Consider the following 20,803-nt stretch of genomic DNA (forward strand, 5'->3'; position numbering starts at 1 on the left):
TTTAAGTAATGCAATTGTCTAGCAAATAAGCATTCCTAATTAAAGAACTCTTAGAAATCCAATAAATTAAATTTATAAATATGATGAATCTTAAATATGTCTTAAAAGTTCCAGAACTATTGGGTTAATATCCAGAATAAATAAAGAACTCTTACATCTCAATAATAAAAGTTTAAAATGGCGAAAGAAAAAAAAAAACATGGCTAAGGACTTGAATAGACATTTCTCTAAATGAGATAAATGGCCATTGAGCACTTGAAAAGATTCTAAATATCAATAGTCTTAGGGAAATGCAAATCGAAACCACAATGAAATATCACCTCACATACATTAGCTACTTCAAGAGCAGAACATAAAATAGTAAGTGTTGGTGAGGATTGGGATCCTTTGCACTGTTGTTGGGAATATAAAATGGTGCCACTTCTGTGGAAACAGTATAGTATTTCCTAAAAAAGTTTAAAAGTAGAATTATCATTTGATCCAGAAATTCTGCTTTTGGGTATATACCCAAAAGAATTAAAAGTGAGGACTCAAAGAGATATTTATATCCCCATGTTCATATTAGCATTATTTGCTATAGCAAATAGGTAGAAGCCATCCAATAGGCGAATGAATTTTAAAAAATGTGGTACTGTGTATACATACAGTGGAATATTATTCAGCCTTAATAAGGAAATTCTGACACAAGCTATATGAATGAATCTAGACTACATTATGCTAAATGACATAAGCCAGTCATATATATATATATTATATATATAATATATATATATATTATATATATATGATTCTACTTAATGTAGTACCTAGCATGGTCAAACTCATAGAGACAAATTAGAATGGTGGTTGCTAGGGGCTGGAGTGACTTGGAAATAGGAAGTTACTTTTTAATGGTATAGTTTTAATTTTGCCCCCCCCCCTTTTTTTTTCTTACAGAGACAGAGAGAGAGTCAGAGAGAGGGATAGATAGGGACAGACAGACAGGAACAGAGAGAGATGAGAAGCATCAATCATCAGTTTTTTGTTTTGACACCTTAGTTGTTCATTGATTGCTTTCTCATCTGTGCCTTGACCATGGGGCTACAGCAGACCAAGTAACCCCTTGCTCGAGCCAGCGACCTTGGGTCTAAGCTGGTGAGCTTTGCTCAAACCAGATGAGCCCGCGCTCAAGCTGGCGACCTCGGGGTCTTGAACCTGGGTCTTCCACATCCCAGTCCAGCGCTCTATCCACTGCGCCACTGCCTGGTCAGGCTAATTTTGTCCATTTTTAAATCAGGTTATTGTTGAATTGTAGGAGTTATTTATATATTCTGGATACTAAATCCTTGTCAGATATATGGTTTGCATATATTTTCTCCTGCTCTTTGGGGTGCCTTTTTGTTCTTTTGATAGTGCTCTTTGATGCATTAAAGTTTTTTATTTTGATGAAGTGCAACTTACCTATTTTTTCTTTTGTTATCTGTGCTTTTGGTGTCATATCCAGGAAATCATTGTCAAATCCATTGCCACGAAGCTTTTACTCTGTTTTCTTCTAAGAGTTTAAGAGTTTTAGGTCTTATGTGTAGGTCTTTGATCTCACCTAACTTTTTGAACATGAGCTAATATGCATGTCTCAAGGCTTTGACTCTAAAGTCAGAAAACTAAATTCATACAAATGACAGTCATCAGAATCATAGTGCTTGTTGCCAAGTTTTCTAAGTCCATTGAAGACCAACATTATAAACTCTGGTATTAGTATATTGGGTATCTGAATGTGAGTCCTGGTATGCCTGCCACTATTTAATAGTTATGTAGTTTGGGCAAGTTCTCTCGCCTATAAAATGGAGATGATAGTAGTGATTCACTCAGGATAGTTGGGAAGATTAAATGAAACATACACATAAAACATTCTATTATATGCTTAGTATATAGTAAGAGACCAAGAAATGTGACAATAATATTATTTAGAACTTGTGAAATTGAAGTGGAAAATAGTCTGTTAGATGCAAATATAATTGTTTTGGAACCTGTGAGGGAATTTCTTGAGTATGTGGCATCTTATATTCTTTAGTATGTTCTAGCATCTGGCTAGGCCATTGTTACCTTCCATATTTGCATTTATGGGTAAAGAGTGGAATAATCTTCCTCTACCACTTGGAGATTTTGGGACACTGTGATGTGTGGTATTTGTTGGTTTGTATGTCTGTCTCCTTCAAAGGTATTTATAGGAATCCCCAGATTATGAATGAGATAAGTTCTGTAGGTTTGAAAATATTTAAGTATTTATATGCACAGAAAGGTAAAAATAAATACTATGTTAAGACAAACATCTGTTTAATAGGTAAATATACCCGTTCCAGCTTACATACAAATTCAACTTAAGAACAAACCTACAGCCTGACCTGTGGTGGTGCAGTGGATAAAGCGTCGACCTGGAAATGCTGAGGTCGCCAGTTCGAAACCCTGGGCTTGCCCGGTCGAGGCACATATGGGAGTTGATGCTTCCTGCTCCTGCCCCCCTTCTCTCTTTCTCTCTCTCTCTCTCTCCTCTCTCTCTCTCTCCCTCTCTCTCTCCTTTCTAAAATGAATAATAATAATAAAAAAAAAGAAGAAACCTACAGACCCTATCTCGTTCGTAAACCGAGGACTGCCTATATTGACTTTTGTGTACTCTGGCATTTAGGGTATGGAGATGAAAAGACAAGGAACTCATACTCTTTTTGAAGGACAGATACTTAAACAGGTAGTAATCATACAGTGTGGCAGGGATGGCAAGAGAAGATTGTTTCAAGTTAAGGCAGAGGAACAATACCTCTGGAAGGTTCTTTATACACCAGGATTGGTGGATATCAGGCATCAGTTGCTTATTGCATACTTTCTGACAGACTATAAGAATGGCACCCAAATGAGCTGTCTGGTAAAAAAGCAAAGCGGTCACCTATCTCTAGTAAGCCTAATGAGATACCCAATACCTGAACTTAGATTTCTGGTTCATAATTTGAGAAGCCACATTTTGGGAGTTTTTTTCCTTTGGAAAGAGCTTTTAGCATGGCCACTTTATCCAGCAGAGGAGGAACACAGCCTTGCTAAAAGGCTATTTCTACCAATCTGAGGTTTTAGAAGATAAATATAGGAGAAAGTAGTAAATTGTCAGATCAGATTAAATTCATGTTCACCTGTCCTCAAAGCTTGTGATCTGTACTGTAGCACTTTGCTGGAGACATTCCACTCTCACTGGAATCCTCACTGAACTGATGGGGAGACTCCATGGAGAATACTTGAGGGAAGGACCAACTTTGCAGCCTGAGTCAAGTGTAAGTCTTTCATTAATGCAGCCACAGCCTAGCTGAGATTCTTTCCAGCAACTCGGTCACACTAGGAAATGGCTCTGCATCAGGTCTCAGGGCTCTGAGGAGACCAGCAGGGTAAGGTCTTCCAAAGCTAGTGATGGGGGACCAGAGAAAAGGTGGTAGTGTGCTGAGCACACCGTGGCATAGCCATGCAGTGGGATGACTGGAGCTACAGGCTCTGTGCAGAAAAGCTGGATATTGGAAATGAGTTTACTCTGTTGATGAGAATACCCACTTGGGACTATTTACTTTTAAGCTTAATTGAAATAGTAACAGGTCAAATTCTAGCTAGAAAGTTGGCCATTGAGTCCCAACCTGATACTTGAAACACAGGTAGCAAGCTCTGGAGGTAGCTGGCCTGCCTGAAACTGACATTTACTAGGTGCTGGATGTTTTCAAAATTCTCAGGGTGTCAATGGCTTTATTTGCTGTTTTAGGGGAGAAAAGGCAATTAATTGGATATTTCCTTTCCCATAAAGGTAAAAGGAACATTATTCTTTCTCTTCAAATCTACTAAAAGACAAATCCTAGCTTAGAGACCTTGCTTCTAAAATTCCAGAATCTACTTGTTTAGTATGCCAGTGGCAGAGGCCAGGTAGGTTCACAATTGGATTCAGGCAGATGGTAGAGAAACTGCAGAGCCAGAAAGCATTGGGCCATTCCCATTTAATAGATTCTTGCATTGGCAGACAAACAGGCAGAGAAAAATCACTTTTTAGGCAAATGAATAGCAAAAATGGCTCCTCACAGAGGTAGGCAGGCAATCCACCATCAGCAAACTGCCATCTGCCCTGAGGACAAGCACCCATAGCCTTACTATATGTATATGTAAGACTATACACGTGGTGCTGCCACGTGCTCACACACCAATCAAGCAAAGTGCTTGCAGCTGGTAAACCAGCAAGCAAGCCTAACAGCTGTCTTTCCAACATTCCACCCCTTTAGAGTTGCTTGCTTCACAGTCTACATGACAGGTATCTTCTGCGATGGTCGCTGTGCAAGGAGTGAGCTACATTAAAGTCTACAGCAACAGCACAAGTTATACAGTAATTACAAAGGTGCCCTTCACAATTTCTTCCTGAGCACTCTGCCTAGAGAATTAACTGGAGTCCCACCTCTAGCCCAATCCTACGGTAGGTGGGAGGGCCTATGTAATCCAGGGCTATGTCCATTAAAGAAAATGTCCTTGGTGCATCTCTGCAACTGGATGGGAACAGCTTCCCGGTGCAGGAGGGCCCCCCCATCGGGGTCTCTCATATTGTCCACAAGTGGCATGTCCATACAGCAAGGGAGCTGGTGCCCCGCTCTGGTTGCAGTCTGAGAGTCCATTACACCACTCAATGATCAGTCCACGAAAGGCAGCCCAGCTGTCTGTGCAAATCACCAAGGTAAAGGTTCATTACAGGCAGGCAACTGGCCATACAGCTCTTTATTAATGGGTCTCAGCACCTTCTCTAAGCTGTCTTCTGTTGCCACAAGCCCCATTCAAACCTCTCAGCAAGCTTACAGGGCCTGGCGGGGTAAACACATTCAAGGCCTGTGCCACCTTGACAGTTTTCTTCTGCTGCTGCTGCAAAAAAGCACCTATAACCCTCTAATGCCAATACCTGCTGTTCATTAGAAGGGGACCAGTGCATTGCCAAGTTCACATGGGCTCTCCAGCTCCCGCCCATCCCAGTTGGGCGGGTTCCTCGGCCTTCCCCCTATTCAAAACTGGGATAACAGGTCTTGTGGGATCGTCCTCTTCCACAGCTGTCTGCAGCAAGTAATCTTGCAACTGTGCAACCTGAATGCCAGCCATTTTCTTGTTAGCTGCTGGGACCACCCAATTCTTCTACTTTTTCAGCAGTTGAAACCTCTGTTGAGACTTTAAGCTGCTGCCAAAGCTCCAACAGGACTTTATTAGACCTGCCATCCAATTTCTATCTGCCCCAGCTGCAATAAAATCTACCCACATCTGTGTTTGGGTATCTTACAGGCCCATTTCTCTTGTTAGTTGGGGGCACAGCATGGGCAGTAGCCCTCATAGCCTTACAGTCTCGTGCTGTCTCCAGCTCCTCCAAATCTGCCACCGTCTGTGTAACCACGTTGACGGGCTGCCCCACTTAGGGGCTCAGGATAGCCACTAGTGGCCCAAAAAGGGCTGATGGGGTGCTGCAGAGGATAAGGTTCCTCATCCCTGCCATAAATACTTCATGTGGCCCACGGGACCTTGGGTTGAAAGCAGCATTCTTCATACCTAGTTCCTGAAGGACCTGTGGCAGCTCACTATAGGACTGCTTCCAGCTCACTGCCCCTGGCAAGTCCCCAGCATTCTGCCAGACCATACAAATGGCAGCCATCACCCATTCTAATAGGGTATGGTTTCCCTGGGTTGTCATGGCAGTTCTGAAGATGCTTCCTCAAGGAGGAGTGCGTGGTAATGGCAGCCAATTTCTCCATCTCTATTCCAGAGAGCATGATGCCATCCACCCGAATCTCCCACAGTTGCAGCAACCAAGCTGCCAGGGACTTGGTGGGTTTCTGCCTGAATCTCGCCCCTAACTCCATCAGCCCTGTCTGGGTGTAGGGCTGGACCACAGAACGCTCCACTACGTGCAGAGGGGGTTGTGCCTGCCCCCGAGGCGCTCTTGGCTGCTGGGTTTTTACCTTCTGGGTGACCACTGGCCAGGCTCTGAGTCTGTGGAGGCTCTCAGTCTGTTCCAGCCTGAATCTCCTCCTGCTCAGAAGAGTCGGAAATGACTACAACCACCGACTCAGAGCTACTCTCCCAGCATGGATTCAGCTCCATCTTCAGCACCTGCTTTGGCTCCTGCAGTTGCTCTCAGCCTGAAGCTGGAAGCTTGAGCTCTTGAACCCACAGTTGTTCCTCCAACAATTGTCATTGCCAACATTCAGGTTCCAGGACAAACTCCAGCTCATGAAACCATAATTCCCCCTCCAGCAACCGTTTCAGTTCCAGGTGCTGTTGATGCTCAGCCTGCATCTCACACTGCAGCTCTTGAAAGCAGTCAGCCTCTTGTTCCAGCAACTGTCGTAGTTCCTGCTGCTGTTGGTGCTCTGTCTGCAGCTCTTCCTGGAGGTCTCAAACTTGGATGCCTCTCTAACAGAGCTCTTGATTTCTCTCACTGGGCTGTAAAAAACACCCAGCCTACAGCCTCCAAAAGGATAGCCATGGGGAATCATATGCTGGAGAACAAAGACCACTCCTCTACCCCACCCTTCAAGGGTGTTGGCAGCTCCATATCAATCTGATCCAAATCCTGCCCACTATACCAGGTGCAATGCTGGTAGCTGAGGCCAAACAGGTCTACATTGGATTTGGGCAGATGGTAGAGAAACTGGAGCCAAAAAGTGTTGGGCCATTACCGTTGAATAGATTCTCACAACAGTGAATGAGCAAACAGGCAGGGAAAAACCACTTCTCAGGCAAATGAACAGCAAAAATGACTCCTCACAGTAGTGGGCAGGCAACCCACAATTGGCAATCCACCATCCACCCTGAGGGCAAGCACCTGCAGCCTTATATAGACTATACATACATGGTGCTGCCACATACTCCCATACTAATCAAGCGAAGTGCTTGCAGCTGGTAAACCAGTGAGCAAGCCTAACAGCTGTTTTCCCAACATTTAGTTATCTTTTTCCATTGTCAATGTGGGTGATGCAGTCAAGATGTGGCCAGATCCCTGGTCTAGCAATCATGACCCTGAAACTCTGGACTCGAGCACTAAGTGACTGGGTGATACTGGGTCTTTCCTGACTCTCAGGGAAGGATTTGAAGAGCTTGAAGAACATCAAATAACCACCTGAACCTGGTAACAGGTGACAGCATGTTACTTGTAAATTACAAATGCTGGAAGGGGAAGCAATCTCTGTCCCTCAGTGAGCAGCCATTGGGGCTTTGGGAAGATCCAAAGAGAGAGAACTGATGCAAGATGTTACAACCTCAGAGTCAGAGTGGGAAATGGTGCTTATAATAACGAGCAGCTCAGCTGGAGGGGCTCTAATGGCTTGGGGGAGGGTGGGATGTTGGTGGGGGGGCTGAGAGCTCAGCAACAGGAGCCTGGTAGGTAACATGATGGCCATTTGCTTGTTCCAGGTGCTGAATAGTCCAGCCATTTTGGGGGCCTGTTGTGGGCAGTGACCCAAGTCTCCCAGGTGGAAGTCAGGCTGCTGAACTGGGCTGAGCTGTGTGTGCAGCAGGTGCAGAAGCTAGAGCTCAGGAACCCTATCACGGGATGGCTTTTTAGTTCATTCACAGTTTCCTCAACTTAATTGGCCCTCTAGGGCCCTGGGAGTAGCACTGTGCACCTCAGAACAGTACCCTTACTGGGAGAGCAATTCTCCTGGTAATAGAAGGAGGCAGGCTGTGTTTGGGCGGAAGGCTATAGCTAGAACAGGTTTGCTAAAGGAGGGAGTTCATGGTAGCTGTGATGAAAGGACAGGTCTCTTGTTTGCTGGAACCCTCTCATTCAAGGGGGATCAGTCATAGTTCATGCTTTGGGGGATGGAGAGCAGGGAAGACCCTTGGAGTTTATCTCTAAACCTTCAATGCATAAATGGGGCATCAGGAGTCCAGAAAGGGCTAGTATCCTGCTGAGTGTCACCTAATTGTTCACTTACAGAACTAGAAAAATATATCCAGCTCCCTTGGCTGCTAGTCTAGGGCTTGCCTGGGCTTGAGGGCTTATAGGAACTGCGGACCTAAAGTGGGACTCTGCTTCCCTTGGTTCCCCCATTGTTTCTCTGTCCAGGCCCATTTGGAAATGGGGACAGTGGCTTTGCATGGAGTATGTCAGTGCATCAGTCCTTGGATTGGTTCTTGAGATTTGAAGTGAAAAGAGATAGAGGTGCCACTCTATCACATGATATGAGCTAGGATTCATCCTCCCTGTATTTTCTGCATTCCACTGTGGGTTCTTTGTTTGGCACAGAAAGCTTGTTTCACAGTTGGGTGGTTCCTAGGAGCATGGGCTCTGAAGGCTATGGACCCTTCCTGTCCAGTCTCAGCCTGTCACCTGGGATGCATGCCAAGATTTTGACTCTGGGCTCAGATCTACTGCCTGGCCCTGCCCCCCAGTCCCTGGATGCCCAGCCTGCTCTCACTTCACCTGTTGCCTCTGTGGGTTAATCTTCGAAATCCTTTGGCTTCAGCCCTGATCACTCTCTCCTATTTGAGGCCTGCATTTCTAGCTACCTTAAGGCTCCCATATGCTTGCAGTTCAGAACAGAAACTTAGCACGGCCATCCAGGCTCTTCCCAGTCTCACCCCAAACTAATTTAAGAGCTTCATCTGTCATTCCTCTGTATGACCGAGCTTTCCGCAAGAGGCTTTACATTTTAATACCTGAAATCTTCTGTTTGTCATGTTCCCTCCCTCTGAAATAAATGCCCTTTCCTCATGGGTAACATCCTACCCCACACTGAAGGTCCAGCTCAAATGTGACCCAGTTATCAGAACTAGAGCACATAGGGATGTGGGTTGACTTGGGAATAAGCAGGATCCCCATTACCAGAATTGAACCCCAAAGGGTGAGGCTGGAACAATTTAAGTAGTTGTTCCTTTAGGCCAGGGCTCAGCAAACTTTTTTGTTAAGGGGCTAGATAGTAAATATATTTGGCTTTGCGGGTCATCCAGGTGCTGTCACAACTACTCAGCTCTGCCACTGCAACACAAAAATAACCATGACAATATGGAAATGATAGGCATGACTGTGTTCCAATAAAACTTTATTCACAAAAGACAGGCGAACTGTAGTTCTCTGACCCGTGTTAGGCTCTGCCTGGGGAAATTGGGTGGGATTTGAACATATGGGTGACATCAAGTAGGAATAACTATAAGAGCCAAGCAAGGCCAAAAAATATGGCAGTGACTCGCAGGTAGGTGTAGTGTTAGGAGGAGGCACATGAAAGGCTAGGAGGAACAGGAGGGAGTTAATTTTGGCTAGAATATAGAATTACTTGAAGTAGAGAAGTGAGAACTCTGGAAAAGAAATTTAGGGCCATTTGTGTTGGGTCTCAATCAACGTAAGTTATTCTATAGACAGTGGGGCTTGGGGGCAATGGAATATGATCAAATCTATATTTTAAAAAAGTCATTCTGCCTGAGAAGAATGATTGGAGGAGACAAGACTGGATGCAGGAAGACCTGCCAGGAGGATACTGCAGTTTTCCAGGCCATTGGTTTCAGATTACTGGTCCTTGAAGCAGAGCTGGTTTGGATACTTAAGAACTATTTGTTGCCCTGGCTGGTTGGCTTAGCGGTAGACCGTCAACCTGGCATGTGGAAGTCCCAGGTTCGATTTCCGGTAAGGGCACAAAGGAGAGGTGACCATCTGCTTCTCCCCCTTCTCTCTCTCTCTCTCTCTCTCTCTCTTCCTCTCCCGCAGCAATGGCTTGATTGATTTGAGCACAGACTGGGGTTGCGGGAGTGGGTAGAGTGGGTGGGGAGATCCCAGTCAGGGTACATATGGGAGTCTTTCTCTGTTTTTCCTCTACTCTCAGTTAAAATAAACAAGCAAACAAGTAAGTAAATAAGTAAATAAACAAACAAATAAAAGAGTTATTTGTGGAAGTTGGTAAAAATATAGATTCTTGGTCCCATACCCATACCTAAGAGACTTGGATTTGATCAACTCGGGATTTCTGAGAAACCCTCTGGATTTGTGAATCACTGATCCAGCAAGGCAGTAGGATGAGGCATGATCTTAAGAGGCTATGAGGGCCAAAGAAAGTAGGCACAGGCAAGATGGGATTTGGCAACTGTCCTTTTTGTCCTCCTGTTATGTGCCGCTGTTCATGACAGCCCATTCATTTCACTCCCTCTTCTTCACACATTACCACTGACCCCAACATCACATTTTGTTTATATTCTTTCGGTTCTCTTTGAATTGATTATTCTGTCCCTTTCTTTCTATTTCTGCCCTTGTTCAGGATCCCATTGATGCTCAATGGCCCAAACCTCCTCTGTGATCGCCCTCCTGTCTCCAGTCCATCAAAATAATCATAAAGCCAATCTCTGTCTCTCTCAGGTCCTTTCTGGGCTGCCTTTGCTTTTAGGACAAAGTCCAAACTCCTTAGCATTCAGGGTCCTTCCGGAGCTTACTCTCCTACCAGTTTCCAAGCTCATTCTGTGTCAGTCCCCCTCTGTGCTTTTGAAATTTTCCTGTACTCTCCACTTTTGCAGTTACCTTGTACTTGTTGTTCTGCCCCATTCTAATATCATTGCTCCAGCTCAGTCCTGTTTTTCCTCCCTGCTCCTGCATGGCTGTATCTCCCTGGGGGGTGGAGTTAGATGCCAAGGGACACCTCCCAGGACCTTGGTGCATCATAAAATGTGTGTCTTCTCTATCTGAAGTCCTAATCCTCCACTTGTGACGGACAATTGGTCACTATGGCAACTGACTGTGACGTCACAGGATAAGGACTTCAGGTGAAGTGGCAGGAGCAGGTGAGTATGTAGTAGATTTTAATGTCTGTTGAAGCCCCCTGCCCCCTCCGTCAGTGCCGGGGGCTTGGAGGGATATCTTGGGCTACTACTGATTTTAAAAATGATGCAGTGAGAGTGTGTGCCTGGCATCTGCGTGCTGCAGCAGTGTGGGGCTGACAGAGTGTGTCAACTTGAGCTCTGGCTGTGCAGGCACCGCTGCTGCGTGAGCCTGTTATTCCATTCTGGATTGCTATTTTGATACCCAGATTGCATCATTCTTCCTACGTATAAACAGGGGGTCCCCAGGGCCCTGCAGCTACTCACTTCTCCACCGACACTGTTGTTGTGATGAGCTCTATTTAAATGAGCTGCCGGATCCAGGCAGGTTCCGGCCACACATGAGCACTGTCATTTTGGGGAACATGGAGGGCTGAAGGATTTTTGGATCGAGTCCTAAAAGGCTGAGAGTGATGGCCTCCTGAGCTGAGCAGAGAGCGACAAAGCTAGTTCCTGAAAGTTGAAAATCTTGTTTTCTTCCTTCTGAGCTTCTATTCCAAGGCACCCAGAGGATTAGGAAGGAGCTGCAGCTAGGAAGAGAGTCGCCTCTTTGAGGTCTCCCTCTTGCTGTTCTGTTTGGGAAAATTGCTGCAGAGCCTTCGAGATAAACAGGAACAGGAGGAGTCAACCAAGCCCTTTCTTGCAGCAGCATCTCAGGTGAGCTGGAGAAATGCAGCCCTGGCTGAGGCTGTATCAGAGAAAGGAGGAGAGGATCCAGGCTGCTCCCCTACCCCACCCAGTGTCCAGCTCCCCGAGGCTTAGGCCCTGCGGACCAGTTGACTGCAGCATGCAGGGTGGGTGTTCCTGGGTGCTTGGTAAGCACCATCCTCTGGGACCTGTGGTGGGCTCACCTGTCGCTCTTCTGACTTCTCTCCCAGGTGTAGCTCTAATCACAGAGCAGCAAGAGCCACAGGTAAGCCTGTTGGCAGCCAGGGGCAGGAGCAACAGCCACTTAGAATCAAAATCTGTCTTTCTAGCAGGGACTGGGCATCTGGGGAATGGGTACAATGTATTTCTCAAAGGTGGTGCTACTCTGCACTGTGGAGTAGAGGAAGGCTTTAGGGGCTTCTGTGCTGGGTCTTAACTGATGCCCAGTACCCTAGAGCTGCCCTGGGGTGGGAGGACAGGAATGGTTAGTAAACATAACCAGCCCAGCAGAGGGTAGGACCAGAGTGGTTTGTTTTTTTCCCCTTGTATAGTTTCTGACAGGCATAGAGAGGTAGAATGTCTTACTTGTGGCTACAGAGTTAATCAGGGACTGCTAAGTGGTTTAGATACCGCCTGTGTTTTACAAGGGCTCTGTGGTGTTTGGCTGAGTTCCTTCCTCTTTCTGGGATTCCATGTCACCATGTTTATGGTAAGGGAATTGGCTAGATGAGCAGTGAAACAAGCTCCATCTGTCCAGCTTTGGTTTTACAGGCAAAGGAACATTAGGCTGCTGCAGAGGATGCTCTCTGTTGGAGCCAGAGCTTGGGCCCCAGCTACAAAGTTTCATGGGGCTGTGGACAAGAGCTGTAGAATGAAGGGCTTCTTAACCTTCACAGGTTTGGTTGCTTAGCACTGAGCTCATGCTTATTATGCACCTGGGATGTATGTGTCCCTGCCTTTTGGGCTGAGCTGCTGACCCGGTGCTCACTTTCTGAGACCTCCTTGGGATTTTTCTCCACCCCAGCTCCTGCTGGTCAGGTTGTCTTGGCTCTGCTGTTCATGTCTGAAGGGTGGAGTACCCACCGTCTTGGTCCCCTTCCCTTGCTGCCTCACTAAGCCCTACGCTCAGCATACTCTAGGACCCTGTAGCAGACCTGTAGTGCCAAACCTCAGGCTGCACCCTAAGCCTGCTCATTGGTCCTTTAGTGAAGCTGGGACTTAGAGGAGGCAAAATGTCTGCCAACTGACCGCCAACCCCCAGGGTACCTAGGTATCAGGATACCCTTCTGTATGTTGAGCATCTGGTGTTGGCTCTTCTCTGTCAGAGGGAGAATACCTCACAGCTGCATTCAGAATCTAACTTTTCGGAGCCTCTTTAAAATCGGTGGGCCTACTGGATACAGGGGGCAGAGCTATCAGGTATGGCCACAGGAAAAGGGGTGCTCTCTCTAAAGGCACTGGCCTCAAACTTGGTTGTACATTGCGTTCACCTGGGGCATTCTTAAAAATACTGATGCCTGGATCCCATTGCTTGAAATTGATTTACAATGATTGATATGGGATGTGGACTGGACATTAGGATGTTTAAAAGTGCTTCATATGATTCAGCTATGTAACAGAGTTTGAGAACCACTGTTCTAGCCAGATTTATTTTCTCCAGGCAGTAAAACTGTTTCACTTTTTTAAAAAAAGATCATATTTCTTAAAACTTTAAGCATAGCTGGGGCTGGCTTTCAGTTTCTTTTGGGTTCTGAGATCCAAAGCTGGTTCCATGTCATCAGTAGTGTCTGATCATTATTATGGAACATTTTACTTATATACTTACATTATTTTTTTTTCTTTTTCTTTTTTGTATTTTTCTGAAGTTGGAAACGGGGAGGCAGTCAGACAGACTCCCGCATGCGCCCGACCGGGATCCACCTGGCATGCCCACCAGGGGGCGATGCTCTGCCCATCTGGGCGTTGCTCTGTTGCAACCAGGGCCATTCTAGCACCTGAGGCAGAGGCCATAGAGCCATCCTCAGCGCCCGGGCCAACTTTGCTCCAATGGAGCCTTGGCTGTGGGAGGGGAAGAGAGAGACAGAGAGGAAGGAGAGGGGGAGAGGTGGAGAAGCAGATGGGCCCTCTCCTGTGTGCCCTGGCCAGGAATCGAACCCGGGACTCCTGCACGCCAGGCTGACGCTCTACCACTGAGCCAACTGGTCAGGGCTATACTTACATTATTTAGTTGATTAAAATAAAATTACCTTTTTTATTTACACTGGAATGAGAGAGGAGCATAGCATTGTGAAAAGGGTTTCAACTGTAATTCTGCCTTTGCTTTGTATGACCTTTGATAGGTGACAACTTCATAGAGCCTCAGTCTCTCCAGCTATGAAATGGGACAATGCCTGCCTCTCAGAGGAGGTTGAATAATTAAATGAGATAACACATGTAAAGTGCCTGGTTCAGGGAGTGGCGTCCCACACATCCCAGGGAGCAGAAGTGTTCACTCTTGTAATGGACTGACTGAACATCTTTGGATTTCAGAGCCACTCTCCCAGGCTGCTGGGTCCCCCAGAGGATCTCTAGTGCCAGTGACTTCTTAATTCTGGAAGCAGAAGCCCCACCTCCTTTGGGGATGGTTGTATGGCCTTTGGACCATTTCTCAGAATTGATGTTCCTGTGTGCTAAATAGAAGCTTAAGGCTGTTGCTTGAATAATTCAAATGGGGGGAAAAAGCAATATATATCTAAATAGTATTTAAAACATGTATTAATAACTAAATTAACTTTGAATATTATAAGTAGATGTTGGATAATTTTAGATATATAACAGATGTGTAAAAATTCATGTATGTATTTCAGTTGTCTTAAAAATTTTTTGTTTTGGTATTCTCCTTGAAAATGGGGAATTCTCTTAAAAAAATTTAAAAAGTTCAAGTTGGACACAGCTTGTGGGGTCAGGGACCTTCTGAGGGAAGATAAGAATTTCTGGACAAAAAGGTTGTGACACAGAGAACACATGTCCCCTGCTGGCTCTGGGCCCCACAGTCTCCCTGGGGCCTGCTTGCAGGCCTGCCACAGTTCTCCATCTCTATTGTCTGCTGCGGCAGCCCCTCTTCAGGTGGGTGGGCCTTTCATTCCAGGCCTCCCTCAGGCACAAGCTTGGCTTCCGGCTTGCTGACCTGATAGCCAGGGGCTGTTTGGCTGGCTGTGCCTTCCCATCTTGCCTGGGGGCATGTTTCTGAAGCCTGGCTGCAGTAGACAGAGGAAGAGGGTTGGATAATCCACACTTGCCAGATATTCCCATTTCCCTCATTTTAAGGATGGAAAAAGGGGATCATTTATTTACCTAAGGTTACACAGATAGTGCCTGCCCTGGGCCTGGAACCCGCATCTCCCAATTTACAGACTTTCTCAAGCACCACACCTCTCCTCTGGATCAGACCTGATTCCTTTATCACCCTGGGCTGGCTTTTTCTCCATCACTCTGAAAACTTCCAGGTGCCTTCTTACTACTTTAAGTGGCTGTGAGTGCAAGGAATACCCAAACCCAAAAGAAACGTAAAATATGCAATATTTTTTAGTACCCATTGTGGATAATTTTTGTATGCAGACACGAACAGATAGTTAGAATGCAATGTGATTTTTGTTATACTAGAGAGATGTTCAGGGTACTGTGGGGACCCGGAAGAGAGAACAATTAACTTATCCTGAGAGAAAGCAAACCCTGCTTCTCAAAGGTAGAACATTTGGAACAGGTTTGAAAGGATGAATAGGAATTTATATGAAAAGGAGGGGAGCAAGAAAAAGTATTTCAGAGAAAGGGAACAACGCTTTCACAAACAGTCATGAAAGGGTTCAGTGTATTCAGGAGATAGCAGAGAGATAAGGTGTGGCAAGAACAGGGTATGTGGCAGATGAAGCTAGATGTGTGACTAGAGAGAGATAAGGCCAAGTTGGAAAGGGCCTGAGAACCAAGTAGAGGATTTGGGCCTTTAAGGCCAAGGCGGGCAGGGAATATATGATGAGGCCTTCTCTGATCTATTCAGTTATTTCTCTTTTCTCACGATGCTAATGAGGCTGTGTTAGTATGACTCGTGTGGGCCTCTGGTACCAGGGAGTTGGAAGAAAGCCTTGTGGGAATTTTCAATGATTAGTGCAGCACTTCTGACCTAGGGGTAGGTGAGCAGGGTTTCCTTGGGGTGAGACAAGTGAAAGGGAGGAACAGTCACCTGATCCCCTGGAGGAGGCCACCTGTGGAGAGCATCCTTCTCCACCTCTGGCCACTGTTCTTGACAGATAAGAGACTGCGAGATTCTAGATCCAGTTCTGGCCGTGGCTCTGTGAAGGCTGGGGAGGTTTTTACATTGGGGGTAGGGGGGCGAAGAGTGAGAGGAGAAAGAGTATTAAATTATTATTTTTCATTATTTTGTGAATTTTGATTTTTCCAGGATATTATCAGTTAGTTTTGCTTCATAATAAGCCACTTCAAAACTTTGTGGTTAAAACAACAAGTAAACTTTAATTTTTGATTCCACAGGTTGGCATTTGGGCTAGGATTCTTGGCTGGGATGAGTTGGGCTTGGCTAATCTCAGCTGTGCTCACTCTTATGTCTGTGTTCAGCTGGTGGGTCAGTTGGAGCTAACTGGCTTATAAAGGCGTCAAGTAGGACACCTGAGACAACTGAGGCCTCTCTCAGCATGGCCTCTCATCTTCCAGAAATCTAATCTCAGGCTGTCCATGTGGCAGTCAGTCTTTGAGTTCCTGAAAACGAGTAGAACCTCACACAGCCACATGAGGTGTAGGCTGGGAACTTGTTCAGTGTCACTTTTGCTGCATTCTGTTGGCCGAAGCAGGTGATGAAGCCAGCCTAGCTCCAAAGGGTGGAGAGCAGATTCAGCCTTTTAATGGTTAGGATTGCAAGGGCATGGACGCACAAGGGGAAGAATTTGTGGCCATTGTTTTCAATCTACCTCTTAGACGATTTGATTTTCATCATCTGGGAGAGTTGATGACCAAGGTCCTTACCATGAATGGCATATGAGAAATCTTTTGATTCATGGATGATCATGTGCTTTCTCAAGTATTTTCTAATTTAAACTCCACAGCAACTCTTGTTTCCCTTTCCATTTTACATACAAAAAAAATGGGGCGCAGAGGAGTTAAGTGAATTTAAGTGACTTGCCAACCAAGATCATTGGGTTTTAAACCTGGTGTGTGGACTTACATTTGTCTGACTGCAAGTCCAGAGCAGCTGCCGTTGTATTGTTTTGATGATATGAGGCAGAGAAGGCTGGTGGCATGGCAGTATTCACTGCCACAGCAGCCCTTTTCCATGTCGTTCTCATCCTTGGGCACCGGCACCTCGTCCTGCTCAGGAGGCTCATTTCCTTGCACCTGGGTGAGCTGATTGCTCTTGGGGTGGGCCTGAAGAGCACTATAGTCTCCAGGGGGGGCAGTCTGCTGTTGCTTATGTAGTTCAGGGGCCACCTCTGCTGAGGAATGTGTTGGAGACAGTTGCATTTCTCTGGGAAGGGGGTTAGGACAAGATGTTCATATTCACATGTGAAACATACTTGTGATGCACCTGCCATAGACTAGCTGAAGAAGGCCCCAAAAGCTCGATCTTGGTTGTAACAAGAGAAATGTCTCCTAAATGGACAGACAGGAAGGCTTTGCTTTTCTCTGGTTAGGGCCTTTTGGAAGCTCTCGCTTTGAGATCTGCAAAGTAATTCTGCTACCTGGTAACCTTAATGGCTGGACCTGTGCCCGAGGCTAAACTGGTTTTCTGGAGCTTCGCCATGAATGGGAACTGGGTTGTCAGGGCTATGGAAGGAGGAGTAGCAAAAAGCCCCCAATTATCAGAACCAGAGTAGGGTTTGGCCTTCAGTAGCATGGCTTGTGGGAGGGGGAAGGAAGGTAGGACCAGGCAAAGATAAGGATGTAAGGAGGTATATAGGACAGGCCTCTGATGGGATGGTTATGCTCAGAGTACGTAGATGGAAAGTGCAGGCTATGGCATCAAACGTAGTTGATTTTGGCACAAGTGGTATTGACACATACCTTGGTGTATGAATTAGAAGACCTCATGTCTAGGCCTTATGTATAATCTGCTGTGTTGCCCTGACTCTGTCTTTTGTCCCCCTCCCAGAGCTCATCTCCTGTCCTGGGTATAAGCAAGTGTACCCTACCAGGGATGTAACTGGACATTTTTTTCTGCAGTGCTTTTCTGCTGAGCAGTTCAAGATGGCCAGGGTAAGTCAGGACAAGCAAAGAAGCAGCTGAGCCTTTTCAGAGATCTGTGGGGCCTCTGTCTATAATTCTGTCTATTCATCATTCCATAAAACTTGTTACCCCACTATCAGCCAGCCTAATCATCCATCCATCCATCCATCCATCCATCCATCCATCCATCCATCCATCCTTCCATCCTTCCATCTATCCTTCTATGCATCTATCTAGAAAAGTGTTAAAATGTTTGAGGTGGGAAAGCCAAACGAGTGTTTTCTTTTCTCTCTTACAGCTCTTAAAATATTAGTATTGAGCTTTTATTTCCTTTTTTCTCCCCAAGTCAAAACTCATGCACCAGCCTGGGTTAAATGGGTTCATCAGTGTGTCATGCGTGTATTTAACAATACCCCTTCAACCTGTGTTTCTGAACTTTTCCATTACTTACTGACTGGTTCCCTTTCTGTCCCTCACTCCACTAGGGTCTCCTTGACACATTTTACTCATTTGTCAATTTACTTACTTTCACCTGTATCTAGTTCTTATTACATTTCTTACATGTGGTAGGTGCTGTGCTGGGTGCTAGGCAGAGAGAGACCCATGTTCTCTACCCTCTAAGAATTCATAGTTTAATTAGTAAAACTTGTATTTCTCCTCTCTTTCCCCTCACTTTGGATTTTTCAGATGCCAGTGTGAGGGGAAGCTGTTAGACTCTATATCAGTGTAGTGGCCCTATGTTACTCAGGAACAGATAGGCTAATTTTTTCCAAATCTCTTCTCTGTATGTTTTCCATCAGCTTCATAAGGTGTTTGCTGACCAAATGAATGAACACTTGGAGTAGGAGAGGACTGGGCACTCTTGGGCCCAGTAAGCCCCAGTTGTGGAAGCATCGCTCGAGAGTTGGTCTGTGCTTGGTCTCTCCTGGCTGCGGACGATCAGCTTTCTGTGTGCCCCACAGCAGTGGCTTCCTCCTCTCTGCAGGCACATTGAACTTTCTGCCTGTGCCCTCCCGTTTTCCTCCCTTGTCTTCCTGGTATACTGCTGCTTGTCATTCCACAGTCAACTCAAATGTCACCTCGTTATGGAACCTTTCCCGGCCTCTCCTGGCCTGAGCTCCTGGAAGCCGCCCTTGCATCCTTTTGTCACAGCCTCGCTCACTGACTCTGCTACCCTGTCAAGGCTGTGGGTGCTCTGGTTATTTGGGTTTCCTTATCTGGAGCACAGTATTTGTGTGAATGGCCCCTGAGGCCATTATTCTTTTAGTTGCAAAGGTTGCTCTTCTTCACAATCCCCCACATGTCACTCCCAGGCAGCTCTCCAGGACTGACGGCACTCCACAATAGTGGAGGAACAGCTGTGCGGGACCCCAGTCCCTAGAGCATTTGCCACTCATAGAAGCAGGCCCAAATAAGGATATTGTCAGTAACTCAGAACCGTCTGCTTCCAGAACTGCTCTGAGTGCAAGGAGAAGAGGGCAGCCCACATCCTCTGCACCTACTGCAACCGCTGGCTGTGCAGCTCCTGCACGGAGGAGCACCGGCATGGCCCTGCCCCTGGGGGGCCACTCTTCCCCCGGGCCCAGAAGGGATCTCCAGGTATCACTTCTCATTCTCCCCATCCGCTCCCAAGCCCTTAAGCACTGCTGAACCCCAACATCCTGGGAGAATAGCTCTCTGACCTGTTTCCCTACTGGGGGTGGGGGTAGGGATGGGCCCAGAGCCTTTCCCTAAGGAAAGATGTTTTCTCCAGAATCACAGTCACAGTGCAAGTCCCTCTGGCCCTCCTTGTTGGGGGTGGCCGCGGGTGAGTGTGGGTGAGATGGTGCAGGGAGGAATAGTTTTGAATTATCATGGAAGCAAGCTAGTTGAGTTCCTTATGTTCACCTCTATTTATAACAATCATGCCTCACTTCTATTCAGTTACTTAATTAAACAGCCTGTATCAGGGCTTGTCAATATTTCTAATACCCTTTGTTTTAAATGACAATCTTCTTGAAAGTCATTTCCCAAGGCCCTTGCACCACGGGAGGGGTTTTACCTTTGTCATACCCACAGAAACCAGATTTAATGATCCACAAGACCCGGCCTGGAGCCTGGTAAGGCAGGTAGCTGGTTTAAGCCCCACCATACAGAATCCTGGTTAAAGAGGTTTAGGTTGAATTTAGAGGAGCCATTCATTATTCTGTAGGCGGTCCATGAGCTGATGAAAACGGGAGTAACAAGCACCTACCTCAGCCTCTGGCGTGTGGTGGGATGCCTGGGGCTTGTTGGTGTGTTATTTTTGGCCAGCTGGGCAAATCAAGGGGCTAAGCCTCCATCCTCGTGCTGCTGGGACCTCAGGAGTCCAGAGAGAGGCCTCTTCTATTTGCACTACGTATCCTTAAAGTTCTGTGTCTCCCCTGTGTCCATTGATGGCCGAGGGCTGCTTGGTGGAGCTTAGCAAGAGAAGCCCACTTTGTCCATCTTGTCTGGCAGGATTGAATGGTGGTTCTGGGGACTTCGCTTTGTACTGTCCTCTACACACGCAGGAAGTCCTCAAGCTTTTCTGCGAGACCTGTGATGTGCTCACGTGCCATAGCTGCCTCATGGTGGAACACAAAGAGCACAGGTGGGGCTGGCTGGCTGCTCAAAGGGGTGTTGGGAGGGCTCCGGACTCCCTATGTGTGAGAGTGTTGGGTTCCCCATGCATTAAAATTCTTTCCCTGCCTAAGCCAACCTTCAGTCCTCGGACTGACGATTTCTCTGCTCCTGCTGTGGTGCTTCTTTGCAGGTAGACTAAAGGGCCAAGAGTCTGCAGAATCTGACTTTTCTTGGATGTGACCTGCCTCCATTGGTCTGGCTGAGATGCACACTGTGGGGATGCTGGCCTGGCTGGCATGCCCAGAATGAATAAGACAGCTCCTCAGCTTTTCCTCTGCCTCCTCTTCCAGGTGCAGACACCTTGAAGAAGTTCTGCAGAATCAGAGGATGCTTCTTGAAAGTGTGACGACACAGGTGGCTCATAAGAAATCCAGTCTACAGACATCTGCAAAGCAAATTGAAGACAGGTAGCACAGGCTAGCCCCTTGCCCGCTTGGGAAGTTCTCTGTTCCCTCCCATCCTGGGCATGCCGTTAGGCAGATGT

At 46.4% G+C, this 20,803-nt stretch overlaps 1 protein-coding gene across 9 annotated transcripts in view; it reads left to right on the forward strand.

Annotated features, from left to right (window-relative positions):
* Positions 1-20,803, forward strand: part of TRIM66 (tripartite motif containing 66) — a 76,094-nt gene that overhangs the window by 19,752 nt on the left and 35,539 nt on the right. For 4 of the 9 annotated variants that reach the window (XM_066366167.1, XM_066366187.1, XM_066366172.1 and 1 more), the window contains 4 exons: positions 17,603-17,706; positions 19,128-19,275; positions 20,155-20,287; positions 20,610-20,726. In XM_066366167.1, coding sequence (XP_066222264.1) covers positions 17,603-17,706; positions 19,128-19,275; positions 20,155-20,287; positions 20,610-20,726 — 502 coding nt within the window. Of the gene's footprint in view, positions 1-10,754; positions 10,783-11,139; positions 11,476-11,593; positions 11,613-17,602; positions 17,707-19,127; positions 19,276-20,154; positions 20,288-20,609; positions 20,727-20,803 lie in introns of those variants that run through there. The other 5 variants (XM_066366199.1, XM_066366194.1, XM_066366214.1 and 2 more) reach the window with 5 other exon arrangements.

Source organism: Saccopteryx leptura, chromosome 1 (assembly GCF_036850995.1).
Source record: "Saccopteryx leptura isolate mSacLep1 chromosome 1, mSacLep1_pri_phased_curated, whole genome shotgun sequence".
Taxonomy (NCBI): domain Eukaryota; kingdom Metazoa; phylum Chordata; class Mammalia; order Chiroptera; family Emballonuridae; genus Saccopteryx; species Saccopteryx leptura.